Source organism: Solea senegalensis, linkage group LG2 (assembly GCF_019176455.1).
Source record: "Solea senegalensis isolate Sse05_10M linkage group LG2, IFAPA_SoseM_1, whole genome shotgun sequence".
Classification (NCBI taxonomy): Eukaryota; Metazoa; Chordata; class Actinopteri; order Pleuronectiformes; family Soleidae; genus Solea; species Solea senegalensis.
This window is the reverse complement of record NC_058022.1, coordinates 980,956-995,693: the sequence shown is the minus strand read 5'-3', so window position 1 is coordinate 995,693 and position 14,738 is coordinate 980,956. Positions and strand designations below refer to the sequence as shown.

At 40.2% G+C, this 14,738-nt stretch overlaps 1 protein-coding gene across 1 annotated transcript; it reads right to left on the bottom strand.

Moving 5' to 3' along the window:
- Positions 1 to 1,373: 1,373 nt before the first annotated feature.
- On the bottom strand, positions 1,374 to 10,904 carry LOC122765163 (kinesin heavy chain-like). The gene is made up of 26 exons (XM_044019288.1): positions 10,739 to 10,904; positions 9,937 to 10,024; positions 9,649 to 9,722; positions 9,434 to 9,538; positions 9,012 to 9,060; positions 8,184 to 8,239; positions 7,228 to 7,315; positions 7,022 to 7,146; positions 6,835 to 6,939; positions 6,609 to 6,757; positions 5,847 to 5,995; positions 5,435 to 5,601; positions 5,285 to 5,353; positions 5,015 to 5,221; positions 4,797 to 4,943; positions 4,532 to 4,714; positions 4,260 to 4,377; positions 4,100 to 4,176; positions 3,931 to 4,040; positions 3,598 to 3,699; positions 3,381 to 3,441; positions 3,229 to 3,300; positions 2,577 to 2,681; positions 2,198 to 2,414; positions 1,942 to 2,094; positions 1,374 to 1,843 (listed from the first exon to the last, which is right to left on the bottom strand). The coding sequence occupies exons 1-25, from the start codon at positions 10,862 to 10,864 to the stop codon at positions 1,949 to 1,951; spliced, it is 2,895 nt and encodes a 964-aa protein (XP_043875223.1). The 5' UTR covers positions 10,865 to 10,904; the 3' UTR covers positions 1,374 to 1,843; positions 1,942 to 1,948.
- Positions 10,905 to 14,738: the final 3,834 nt, after the last annotated feature.

The window sequence follows — 14,738 nt, the reverse complement described above, 5'->3', positions numbered from 1 at the left end:
CTAATGCAACACTGGCCGCAAAGAAATCTGGTGACATCTGGTGAAATATTACAGTGTCTGTGTCTGCGTGTTTGACCTTTGATGGACTGGTGACCTTTGTCCAGTGTGTGACTCCACCTTGGCTCCAGCGAACCCTGTGACCCTCATGTGGAAGATAAAGTGGTAGAAAATTAATGAATGAATATCAACAAACATGAAACATGACAATGTTTAAGTTTATTACATCACAATTAACACGTTCATACATTAACACGTTCATACACAAAAATCCCTGATCACTTTGAAAGTAACAGTTATATAAATACAATTAATATCAATCATAATAATTACCAAATGATGATCACATGATTCTCATTATTCTCATTTACATGATCACATGATTCTCATCATTCACATTTACATGGTCACATGATTCTCATCATTCGTATTTATATAATGCACACATGATTCTCATCACTCATTTACATAATGATCACATGATTCTCATCATTCTCATTTACATGATGATCACCTGATCACATGATTCTCATCATTCTCAATTACATGATCACATGATTTTCATCATTCACATTTACATGATTCTCATCATTCTCATTTACATGATCACATGAACACATGATTTCATTTACATGATGATCACATGATTCTCATCATTCTCATTTACATGATCACATTAACACATGATCACATGAGTGTCATCATTCTTTTATATGATGATCACATTAACACATGATCACATGATTCTCATTGTTCTCATTTACATGATGATCACATGATTCTCATCATTCTCATTTACATGATGATGGCATTAACACATGATTCTCAATGACATGATGATCAGCTGATGTTAAACGTGTATTTACTCGTGTCATTGTAAACATTTTAATACTTCATACATTTGTGATGATCAGTCGTTACACAGACACCCTAACACAATACACAAATACTACACAACAGTCAATGAAACAAATATAATGTATATAATAAATAAGTGTGTAGACATAAATACTATATATGTATATACACACACGTATGTATATATAAACAATCAAAGTCATTGTCGTCATAAAAAATCCCAGCTTTAAATTGTTAACGCAACAAAAGTAACAAAAACATTTGTATCTCAAACCGTGTTTGTGTGTGTGTGTGTAGTAAAAATAAAGAAAAGTGAGAATTAAAACAAACATTTAAAGTAAATAAAAAAACATAAATAGTTGAATAAAATTAATGAAATCATTATTTTGGTTTATTTAGTTTTTTCACAAATTCAAATTTTATTTCCTTTTTTATTTATTTTGGTTTTGATTCTCATGTTCTTCACCCATTCATTTATGAAGTGGTGAATCTAGAAGATTCAGGCGTGGTCTTGTTGGTGTCTGAGCGGTGAGTGAAAGGGTTAGTAAGTGAAAGGATTAGTGAGTGAAAGGGTTCGTGAGTGAATGTCATGGCGTCGCAGGAAATGGGTTAAAGGTTAAAGGTGAAACAAAAATGGTCAAAAAACAGGGATTTATTCCCACACCAGAGGTGACAAGCAAATAACAAAAACAGGGTTACAAAAAGGAAAAAGTCTGGACAACTGCAAAAAAAAGGTAGAACTAAAGGCGATAAAACTAAACCCAACGTAACAACCCAAAACGTCTCGAGGACAAACAGGAATCACAAAAAACTACACAAGGAAACAAACTGATGATCTGACTAAGGTGGAGTCGTATTTATAGTGGAGTGGTAGATAAGGTGAGTCGGCGTTAAGGTGGTGTCATGGTTATAGTGGAGTGGTAGTTAAGGTGGAGTGGTAGTTAAGGTGGAATAGTAGTTCCAGGGAGGCCATTTCTTCATGTGCGACCTGAGAAAAAAGGAAGTGATGAAACTTATTGAAACGTTTTTGGTCGTCATCAGTGGTGGTGGTGTTGTTGTTGTCTTGTTGTTGCTATGGTAACTCACCTGCAGCCTACTTGTTGTGGCTGTGATGGTGTCGATGTTGCAGAGGAGTGATGGAGTGATGGCGTGGGCTGGATGAAGCTCCGCCCCCTCTAATGGGCATTCTGATGGGTGGAGACGAGGAGAGCTGCTGATGCCCGGCTCTGATTGGCTTAGCTTCATGGACACAGGTGACATTATAAGAATAAATATAAACAGTACACAATACGTCAATAGAGAAAACTCCTCTACTGCCCCCTTCAGGACAAACCTTCCTCACCTATCTGAGCAGAGTGCCCTCTCCTGGGGACGTTCTTTGAATGAAGAGCTTCTTTGATGCGCTCCACTTCCTGTTGGTATCGCTTGCGGTCCTTTGCCGCTGCCTCCTTGGCGTTCCTCAAGGCCGTTTCTAGAGATTTCACTCGCTCTGCCGTTGCTCGCAGTCGCTTCTCGATCTTTGGCAGCTCACAGCGAAGGTCTGCGTTGTCCTGCACCAACTGCAGGAGACAAATGTATCAACATGATGTTTTATTTTAAAACTAGGATGAATGATGTGTGTGAGACAGACGATGGAAACAGTGGCTAAAGCTCAAGTAAAACTTAAAAATTAAAATCTTTCTATGGTGGACACACAGACGATCAGTGATGTCATTACTCACCTGTTTGTGGACACGACTCAGCTGCTCCAAGTTATTTTCTAAGAAGACGATTCTCTGTCTCTGAGACAAACTGCCACCGGCCTCATCACTGTCGCACTCTAAACTCTGAATACACACAAACAAACGTGGGTTAGGGTTAGTTAACTAACTGCATGCACAGGCGTGTAATCCTGTAAATGTGATGATGATGATGTACAACCAGACGTTAGTGTTTCTTCTGCTGCAAACCTTTAATAACTACCATAACTCACAAAGTTTCAGAAAGTTTGTTAACAAATGATAAACTTCTCTTTTTCTAGTGAATGATCCGTTTCTTTTATTCCTGACAGTATCAGGAATAACACTGGGGTTGCTTGTTACAACCCCAGTGGTCATGACTGTGTGTGCGTGTGTGTGTGAGAGTGTGTGAGATGGGTTGCAGGTGTGAATGCTTGATTAAATGCTGTGGGTGTGTTGAAGCTGATTGGTCCTGCACAGGAGGTTCTGGGTGGACTTCCTCTCCAACCCTCAGACTTCCGGCATACATTTAGTAAAATACTTTGTTTAGTTTGTTGCTGGTTGCTAAACACCCCATCTAATCGACTTAAATCTAATCGGTTCTGAATTGATCTGCTGTAATCTGCCCTGATGATGATAAATCTAATGTTCTCACATTTTTCATTCTCATGCCAAAGTCCTCGATGAACAGTTTACGAAGTTGACTCAGCGTCTGAAGTTCTTTGGCCTGAAATGAAATCAATATTGTGTTAGTGAGAAACAAACACAGAAACAGAAGATGAAGATGTTCATCATCATGACATTTACCACAGTCTCCTCCAAACCCTTCAGATCTTCTTTGGCTTGTTCTCTCTTCTCGTTCAGGAACCTGAGTCACATAAACGTCCATGATGTCATGTTTTTAAACTGTGGCTGATTGGCTGTGACAACACTATTGTTAAACACACAACTTTCTGTCAACAACTCTAAAAGCAACGTCAATTAAACTCAATGTCAACAAAGATTGAAACAAACATAAACTTACTGTAGTTTCTGAAGTTTTTGCTCTTTTTTCTCGTCCTCACATTTGACTTTGTCAAAGTCTGAGTGAAGCTTTCTGTTCTCCAGCTGTAGAGCCTGATGTACACTGTAACACAACAGAAACACAAAGGAAACACAACATAGACACAACGGAAACACAACAGTAACACAACGGAAACACACAACATAAAAACACAACGGAATGTTTACAGAAGTGTTGTTATATGTTAAAAATCATTTAAAGAACATTAACATGTATGTAAATAATTTTCTCCATAAAAGAATCGACAGAGATAATACCAGTACCAGAGTTACTGTATCAATAATCAATAGTTACTCTTTGAGCTGATCAAAGTCTCTGCGTTTCTGCTCGATCTCGTCTCGGAGTCGACTCAGCTGTTTCTGATGAACTTCTCTGTGGTTCTTCATCTGCTCCTCTAACGTTCTCTGCAGAAGGAGAAGATTTTAGACCTCTGACCTCTGATCCCTGACCTCTGTGAGTTTACCTTCATGTCATCAGCATCCTTTAATCGGTCCATGTGTTCTTTTTCTTTATCCATCACTGTCAGCTCGTGCATTTGACCTGAACACACACACACACACACACACACAGCTATGATATCACTCTGTAAGCAGTATTATTCTGTAACCATGGTGACCTCTAACCTTGAGCCTGAAGTTTGGCAAATTCCTCCATCAGAAGGTCATGACCTTCTTCCAACTGACGTTTTTTTTGTTCCAGCTGCTGCAGGTCAAAGGTCAGAGATGTTGTCTTTGCTTGTAGCTGAAAAAAACAACACAAACTAACAATAAAATATACAATAGAACAGGTGTGTCTCACACAGGTGCGTGTCTGTTGTCTGTCACTCACAGGTGTGTGTCTGTAGTCTGTCACACACAGGTGTGCGTGTCTGTTGTGTGTCTGTTGTGTGTCTCACCTGTGAGACGAGCAGCTGCAGACAGCTGATCTCCTTGTCGCTGTCCTCTCTCCTGCAGTTGTTCTCCTTCAGGTTCAGCTCCAGCTGTTTACAGCGACTCACCACAGATTTGACCTCAGACTTCATTTTACTGATGTGGAGACGAGCGGTGGTGAAGTCGTCCTCCATCACTGTACTTGTCTCCTGCAGAGACAGGTGATCAGCTGATGATCAGTCTCCTGCAGAGACAGGTGATCAGCTGATGATCAGGTTTGTAGCATCTTACAGCTTTGACTTCGCTGGTTCCGAGGATGCTGCCGACTTCACTGATGTCTCTGAGCAGCAGGTTGAGAATCTCTGACGATCTCTTGCGTTGATGACAGCTGACGCCCTGCAGAGAAGAGAAATCCCTCTGCAGCGTCTCCAGACTCACCTGGTAATAATTGACAGCAGGTAAAAAAACAGCTGCAGGTGTTGCAAACCTTGTTGTTTCTGTGAACTCACAGTTTTGAGTGCAAGCTCCTCATTGAGCTGTTGGTTGTAGCGATTCTTGTCGTCTACCTCCTGACTCTTGTGGTCGTAGTTGACGGCGAGCTCCTCCAGCGCCTGCAGCACCTCCTTCACTTCCTCTTTGGCTGAATCGTTGTCCCTTTGCAGCCGCGACAACTCGTTCTGCAGATGCTCGTAGTCGTGGCGACTCAATGTCAACAGCTGCAGGAGTGACAGGGTTACTATGACGACACAGGTGAAGTTACATGAATGACATTTACTTACCTCGTCCTGATCAGTGAGTTGCTGTTTCAGTTTCTCAGATGTCTGACTGTGCTGGTTGATCTCATCGTCCTGAAACATCAATCAGCAGATTTTCAGTTTGTCTCCACACACACACACACACACACACACACATCTTCATGTATAAATCACCTTGTCGTCCAGCTGTTGGTACAGTTTGTTGATGAGTGTCTCATATTGTGTCTTTTCTTCATTGGACATAGGTTCAGTGGGCGGGGCCAAGCTGTCCATCCCTGCTGCGTCACTGTTACTCTTCTTATTTCTGCTGTTCAGCTGCTGCTCCACAGGTACACACTCACCTAAACCAACCAATCAACAACTCCCAGATAATCAATCAATAATACAAACAAAATCAATCCATAATCATGTTGGCATCTTTCTAAATAATAAGGATTAATAATCAATGAAATCCGTGTTACATTTTTGTAATCAGTGAGAATAAATAATCCATAATAACCAATAAACATGTAAATATTGATGAGTGAAGAACTGGTTCATATATTATTGATCAATGTTGACCAATAATCAATAACACTGTTGGTACCTTTCCTCCAACGTTTCAGCTCCTGCTCCAGTTTCTGGATCACTAGGTTCAGACTCCGGGTTTTCTCTTTCTCCATTTCATATTTCTTCTTCCACTCTTCAGCTGTGAGCTCCAGGTTCACACACACTGTGTTCTTAATAGTCTTAGCTCTGACACACACACACGAGAAAATGAAATAATTCATATCTTTTAGTTTAGTTTGTTGTTCCATCTGTACACAGTACAGTGTGCAGTACTCTGTACTAACCCAAACCATGTGTTATCATTGACATGTTAATAACGATCATTGACATGTTATCATTGAGAGGTTATCATTGATGTGTGTGTGTGGGTTTTTGTCGTGTGGCCTCGCAGAACATTGTGTCTATGGGAGCGACGGACGCAAGTCACCATATTTTAAACAGAAGTAACGGGAATTTCAATTCACCATCAAGCAAATCCTTGTTGGAAACATCTGCAGAGAAGACACTGCCGTAACAACTTCATTAGTGATTGTTTACCACACAAGTGAGATGTGTGTCAACACACAAACATGATACGTTTCCTTCTCCATGATTAGCATTAGTCTTACATGACATCATCCAGAGAATCTTAACACTGATTGGCCATCGCGTCATTGCAAGTTTTCACAAAAGTTGAAACATTTCAACTAGAATCAAGGGTGCGATGTGTGCAATATCGCCCGGCTGACACATCTGTCCGTTGACTTTGATTGTCAACAAATTCATGTTGCGTGCGGTATGAACACAGCCTCAGGTGTACCTCTGTCCAAACATCAGCGTGGACTTGGTTTCTGTCTCGTTGTAAACCGATGGTGAACAGCAAATGATTATCGTTGTGCGGCAGTTTCCTCCTAGAGAATCCTGAAGGATTCGAGTCATCTTACTGTCTCTGTAGGGGACATGTGTCTTCTGTGGATGTCAGACATGAGACAAAGGTCAGAGGGACATTACTAAAAGCAGGAAAAGACACAAGGAGACAGACTCACCGTTCCTTCACTCAGAGCAGCAATGACGTTCCCCAGCGCTGACAGAGATTTGTTGATGTTCTTTGCTTCGTCCAACACAGAACCCTCTGCTCCCGTCTTACTCACCTGGATAACAGGAGAGACAGAGAGGTGAATACAGACAGGGAACAGACAGGTGAGGACAGACAGGTCATGTAATAGGTGAGACCTTCTCACTGCCAGCCAGGTCGACTAGGTAAAGTTTTCCTGACAGTTTTGTCTCGGTCTCCGTGTTTTCCTGCTTGATGTTGATCAGAAATATGCTGTGACTCCGAGAGCTGTGCTCATTCATGTCTGCAGGAGACAGACAGACAGACAGACAGACGGTGAGGACAGGCAAGACATAAAGGTGAGGACATACAGACGGGTACTCACTGGTCACAGCCACATGTCTGTTTGATTTCCCTTCATCTATGACGTCCATCACTTCATCAGGACTAGAAACAAAACGTTCTGTGCAACCCTAAAAATAAAACACACATATACATCAGCATCAACATAGGTACCAGGACCAGGACCAGAATCAGTACCAGTACCAGTACCAGTACCAGCACCAGCACCAGTACCAGTGTAACAGGGTCAGTTACTACAGTATATTTTTTTTAAGGTACTGCAATTTATTAAATACGTGACATTTATTTTTTTGCCTTTTCATTTTATAATTACACAAAATGTATGTTTTGAGTTTTTATTTTTATATTTTACCCTGACACGGCAGGTTAAGTTGTCATGTGGAACCTTTATATTTTTCTGTGTGTCTGCCCTCACCTCTCCCCTTCTGCTGCTGCATGTTGTGGGAGAGGTACGTGATGTGCGCTTGTGTGATTTCTGTATTGTTAAGCATTGTCATCATGCTAATATGGAGATTATCATGCTAAATTTGACACGCTGTACATTTATTTTATAGAGGGCACGTTTCCCTGTGTTTCAGAAATAAATGGAGACTACCTCCGAAAGATATTCATCGCACGGCGAATTCTTCACAAAGCACACCGCAAAACTACACCGGTTACACCAGCACCAGAATTAGGAAGGTAGGAAGGAAGGAAAGCATCTTTTTTGTCATTATACAACAACTGGTACTGCACAATGAAATGTCGAGGTCAGATGGAGGGTTGATCAGAGCCGCTGCGACTGAGCGCGCTGCCAAAAGGGACCAACCTGACTGAATGTAACTAACATTCTAACATGTTTTGATTAGTACCAGCAACAGCACCAGCAACAGCAACAGTACCAGCACCAAACTAATTCACTGTAGTATCAGTACTTTACTGTAGTCTCAGTACTTTAATTGTAGTCTCAGTACTTTAACTGTACTATGGATCACATACCTTGACGAAGGGAACCCGGTTCTTGTCCTCGTGAACGGCCAAGTTTGTCTTTGACACTGAAACATAAAATCAAAATATTTAACAGTCATACTAATATTCATGTTATTAACACTAACTGTAGTACAAGTATTCTTAACTTTAGTACAAGTATTCTTAACTGTAGTAACAGTACTCTAACTGTAGTATCAGTACGCTAACTGTAGTAACAATACGCTAACTGTCGTATCAGTGCGCTAACTGTAGTAACAGTACTATAACTGTAGTATCAGTACTATAACTGTAGTATCAGTATGCTAACTGTAGTAACAGTACTATAAGTGTAGTATCAGTACTATAACTGTAGTATCAGTATGCTAACTGTAGTAACAGTACTATAACTGTAGTATCAGTACTCTAACTGTAGTAACAATATGCTAACTGTAGTATCAGTACACTAACTGTAGTAACAGTACTATAACTGTAGTATCAGTACTCTAACTGTAGTATCAGTATTCTAACTGTAGTAACAATACTCTAACTGTAGAAACAGTACTCTAACTGTAGTACAAGTATTCTTAACAGTAGTATAAGTACTCAAACTGTAGAATCAGTATTCTAACTGTAGTAAATACTCTAACTATAGAAACAGTACTCTGACTGTAGTATCAGTACTCTAACTGTAGTAACTACTCTAACTGTAGTAACTACTCTAACTATAGTAACAGTACTCTGACTGTAGAATCAGTACTCTAACTAGTACAACTAGTAGTAGTATCAATACTGTGTCTGTAGGGTCAGTACTGTGTCTGTAGTATAAGTGCTTTGAAAGAACTTGTTCCATGTTTTTACCATCAAGGAGATCTCTGATTTTATCCAGATAGATTTCAAAATAAGAGACCTGTAAAGACACAAGAGCAGACAGTGAACACATGACAGTGAAAACATAACAGTGAAAACATGACGGTGAACACATGACAGTGAACACATGACAGTGAACACATGACGGTGAACACATGACAGTGAAAACATGACTGTGAACACATGACAGTGAAAACATGGCTGTGGAAACATGACTGTGAGGACTTGACAGTGAAAACATGACAGTGAACACATGACAGTGAAAACATGACTGTGAACACATGACAGTGAAAACATGACTGTGGAAACATGACTGTGAGGACTTGACAGTGAAAATATGACAGTGAAAACATGACAGTGAACACATGACACATAACGTAACACATGACATGTTTCATCAGTGACATCATCACCTTGATGTGAAACTCCAGGTTTTCATCCATGGAGTAGATGTGGTCAAAAATGTCTTTAGAGATACGAGGAATGATTCCCATCTGATGAGCGTCATGCAGATTTCCCTGAAAACAAAAACATTATTATTATAATTATTATTTTTATTGTTGTGTAATTAAATCTTATCTTATTACATTTACTCATTATTCAAATTATTCTAAAGGAATTTACTCACCTCCATGGTGTGAGTTTTTCCTGATGACGTCTGACCGTAAGCAAAGATTGTCCCGTTATATCCACCCAACACATCTGAACCACACAACAACGACAACAACAACAACATTAACCACCACAACGACAACAAACAACATTTATTTGGCCGGGAGCTCCCGTTTTTCGCTGCCTATCGTCTCATCAGCTAACCCAACAACAACATTAACAACAAACATCAACTGTGTGTGTGTGTGTCAGTGTGTCAGAGTGTGCGTGTGTCAGGTGAAGACGTGTGATTGGCTGAACTGACCTCGGACTATTTGTTTGGCACAGACGTCGTAAACCTGAAGTTGTTCAGAGTTTGGAGCGAGAACTTTGTCAAACACATACGGTTTCCCCTGTAACAGGAAGTACACTGTCAGAATAAAAGCCTGATTCAACTGATCATTGACAAGATTGACAAGGCAGTTCCCTTCAAAATAAAAGGCTTCACTTTCAGGAAGAACATATTCTCATCATCAATCACATGACCTGTGTTGTCCTGGAAAAAACACTCCTCTTTCAAAATAAGATCAGAAGAACTGAAAAAACGTTATAAATATATGCGTGCGAACACTAATCCACATGTATGTACATATATACAACCACACACACACGTGTGTATGTACATATATACACACACACACGTGTGTATGTACATATATACACACACACGTGTATGTACATATATACAAACACACGTGTGTATGTACATATATACAAACACACGTGTGTACGTACATACATTTATGTTTGTTACTCTCACCTTGTCAGGACCAGTCGACCTCATGGAGAAACCTGGTCAAAATGAGGCAGAACCTCATTTTTGAGGAACTGGTTAAGTTTAGGACTAAGATGTGAATAGTGCTTGGGTTTGGGTTAGTCATTCACTGGTTATGGTTAGTGATAGGGCTTTGTTTAAAAGGTTAGGGTCTGTTTAAATGAATGGACGTCAATGTAGAGTCCCGAGAAGAATAGCTGCATAAACAGCTGTGTGTGTGTGTTGTTACTTCACACAGACAGGGTGTGACCGCAGGTTGAACCGTAGGTAACAGACGTCAGTAAACACTCACCGCCACCACCACCGTGTCTTCTCCGTTAAATTTGGGGATGAATTTGTCTCCGCGGCTTCGCTCGGCGTCGTTCAGCGGCCTGAAGCGACACATCACCTTCACTCTACACTCCGCCGCCGCGTCCATCACCGACACTGAGGCGAAACACCGACACTGAGACGAAACACCGACAGACGAAACACCGACCACTGAGCGGAAACACCGACACTGAGACGAAACACCGACACGGAGTGGAAACACAGTCACTGAGAGAAAACACCGACACTGAGCGGAAACAATCACGTCAGTGGACCAGAATCTATCCTCTCTCCATCAGAAGAAAGGATGCCGAATGAGGGGACACGCCCACCCTCAGTCTGGACCACAGAGCCGCAGGGAATCATGGGAAATGGAGTCTCTGCTCCAACACATAAACATCCACACAAAGAAACTGCTGTTTCACTGTTTGATGATGTCGTGAAACCAGGCTTTTATTCATATCATATGAACTATCACTTTAATCCATTAATCCTTCGCCAGTGATTGAAACATGGTAACTGTTCTATCTTTAATGATCTGTTTAAATGTTACAGAAACGTATGGATTCTCAGTTACAGCCGATGCAGTGACGTCATGACGCCACTAGAGGTTGATATGACATCACACATCCTGCAACGTTTGACTCAGAAAAGAAACATAATATACTCACACGCTCATAAACTCATGCATTCTCATGTTCATAAACATACGTTCACATGTTCATAAACACATACATTCACACATTCATAAACTCATACATTCTCATGTTCATAAACACATACATTCACACGTTCATAATCTCATACATTCACATGTTCATAAACACATACAGTCACACATTCATAAACACATACATTCACATGTTCATAAATATACATTCACACATTCATAAACATGCATTCACATGTTCATAAACACACATTCACATGTTCAGAAACATACATTCACACGTTCCTAAATACATAAATTCACACGTTCATAAACACATACATCCACACATTCATAAAGTCATACATTCACATGCTCATAAACATACGTTCACAAATTCATAAACACATACATTCACATGTTCATAAACTCATACATTCACATGTTGAAAAACACATACATTCACACGCTCATAGACACATACATTCACACGTTCATAGACACTGTTACGACCAGGTCTAGGGGAAAACCTGATCACAACATGAATAACGAGACTCCCTCTTCTCAACTCCCAAGAAACCACCAGCAACAAGTCAAACAAACCATCTTACAGGTTTATTAAAATCAAGCACATCATGTCTGCTGGCAGTCTGGCTGTGAGCGGTTTGAGGAAGCTCACTGCAGCTGGGATGTTCAGGCCTCTTATTCAGATTCCTTCCGGGCAGGACCAATCAGCTCCCAGGATCCACCTAGACTCCCTCACACACGTCAATCACTCAAAACTTGCACACCTGCAACCCGTCTCACACTCACATGCAGACACATACACACAGGGAAAAAGCAGTCACGTACACATACACATACATTCACACATTCATAAACACATCATCATTCTTTGAGGGTCAAACCATCACACTTCTCTCTTCCTGCCACTAGGAGGCTTCCTGAGCTGTCAGCAGCTGAAGCTGCTGTTGCTAAGCGACAGGAGTTCAGCAGCGAAACATGTTTCCTGTTCCTGTGTCCAGACGCCACAGGATCCGGACCTGCTCCGACAGAGTCTCAGCTTTGTCTCTGAGTCATGATGAAGAAAAGTGACCTGAGAGTTGGCAGCATGTGGACATCACACCGCGTTTTTGTCTGAGACAAAAAGTGTCTCTGTCTCACTGAGTGGACACAAACTATGTGTTTACAAGTCGATCTGCCGCCGCTTTGTTTACATGACAAACTCACTGTTGTACGTTTCCTCTGTTAGTTTAATGTTTGTTTGTTACATAAAGACGATGTCACTGCTGTTGACCAGATGCCTGCAGAGCATCAACGTTTCACCGTCCAAACACGTCCACTGTGTCCTCAGTGTCCACCGTGTCCTCAATGTCCACTGTGAGAGACACAAATTAAACCTGATTTAAACACAAATTCAAACCTGACTTAAATATGTGTCCATGAAGAGTTCTTACATTGCATGTACTGTATGTACGTATGTATGTATATATACATATACATGTATATATACATATATCAACACAATTTCATGTAGTATGCAGTGAACCAGGTCATCTTTGACCACAGGAACCTTCACATGTACTGACTTAAAGCTGCTACAAGGGGAAAAGGCAGGCAAAAAAAATCTGGCACAAGAAAAAAAATATATAAAAAAACCAAATAGCCATGCCTGCCTCTACAGATGCATCGATTAAGCATCGATTACTTCAGAAACGGCTATAATAATAAAAAAATTCTCTCTCTTTTGGCTCATAAACATGGTGTGGTGATAAGTATTAGGACGCTGAAGAGGAAACTTGGTTTCTTCAGGAAGATAAACTATACAAACTTGGAGGAGGTGGCCGCATTGATACAAAATGAAATAGCTGGAACGGGGCAGATGCAGGGGTACCAATGGTTGCACCTGTTTGCGATCCAGAGAGGGTATGTTGTATCACAAGTTACAATAAGGCAATTGATCAAGTTGCTTGATCCTGTCGGTGTGGAGCTCAGACAGACGCGCAGCCGTCAGTCGCTTTTATTTGCATTTATTTTCGCCTGGCTTTTTTTTTTTTTTTCTTTTTTTTTTTGTTTTTTTTTTTTTTTTTTTGGCTGGCCCTAATACTCCTTCGTACAGCTGAGATGATCACTGACAACATCCTCTATAATTCTGATTGTATCTGTCTTCAGAACGAACTCTGGTAGGAGCTCAGAACAAAGTGCAGGTGGACAGTAAACTGGTTTCTGTGTTTTCTAATGAGGAGACAGATTAAGAATGAGGCTTTCAAAAGATGAATATCCTGGTTTGGGTTTGAGGTTGATTAATAATCTAGTATTAAAAATGGCTGCTATTGGACATCACACAGAGAAAACAACAGCAGCTCTAAAATGTTACAAATAATCTTTGTTTTTATAAAATCAACAAATGGTCACATGTCAGAGCAGTGGTTACTTATGTTGCCTTACAGCAAAATACCCAGGTATGTGATCCAGTCTGTGTGTGTGTGTGTGTGTAATCCTCTGAACACTTATCAGTACTAAATATTTGTATGCCACCTAATCTGACCCTTTTAACAGATTAACTGTGATTTTACTGTCTCACTTTTGTCACGCACACACACATGCACACACACATGCACACACATATTTCATCACATTTGTGTTCAAATAGATTTTCATCTTTTTTTAATCTTATTTATTATTTTTTGGAGTTTCTTTGTTAATTATTATTTTTAAATGTTTAATTTAGATTGATTTGATACTTGATGTCTTTTAGTTTTAATGAAAATTAATCTAATTATGACATTTACACACTTTTACCTCCAGGAGGACAGAAGACAGAGGACAGACAATAGGACTTGTTCAACATAAAAACATTTTTTGTTTAATTTTCATTTAAATGAGCATTTGTGTTTATGATTCGATTGAATTTGGAGCTTGTGTTTGTTTTATTTAAATAAAATGAATGAACTTAATTAAAGACAGGTCTTTAGAGACGTCTGTCCTCATCAGCAGAGTGAGATTACAACCATCTGAACACACATGTGAAAATCCAGAGAACTGTGAACCAAGTCTGTCCTTCTGTCTCTTTTTGTCTCCTTGGACATCAGACAATCAGAAATGAAAATCCCTGTCCAACAAGGACATTTTAAAAACACAAAAAGATGAAGGGAATCCATCCAAGGACTGTCTCACAAAGTGGACAGTGAGGACACAGTGTCTGTGGACAGTGAGGACATAGTGAGGACATTTGATGACATGTGAATGTTGAACAAGAACTTGGGGTTCTTTTTGGACAGTTTGTAAAGTGAGGGACACATAAGCACATTTAAGACATGAATAAATATTGAGT

What these genes read in the sequence shown, in the direction of transcription:
- LOC122765163 (XM_044019288.1), bottom strand. Translation starts at nt 10,864, where the DNA reads ATGGACGCGGCGGCGGAGTGTAGAGTGAAGGTGATGTGTCGCTTCAGG. An exon ending in AAGACACGGTGGTGGTGGCG is followed by an intron (nt 10,025 to 10,738) that starts GTGAGTGTTTAC and finishes TTCCTGTTACAG; the next exon opens with GGGAAACCGTATGTGTTTGA. An exon ending in AGGGTTTGGAGGAGACTGTG is followed by an intron (nt 3,301 to 3,380) that starts GTAAATGTCATG and finishes ATTTCATTTCAG; the next exon opens with GCCAAAGAACTTCAGACGCT.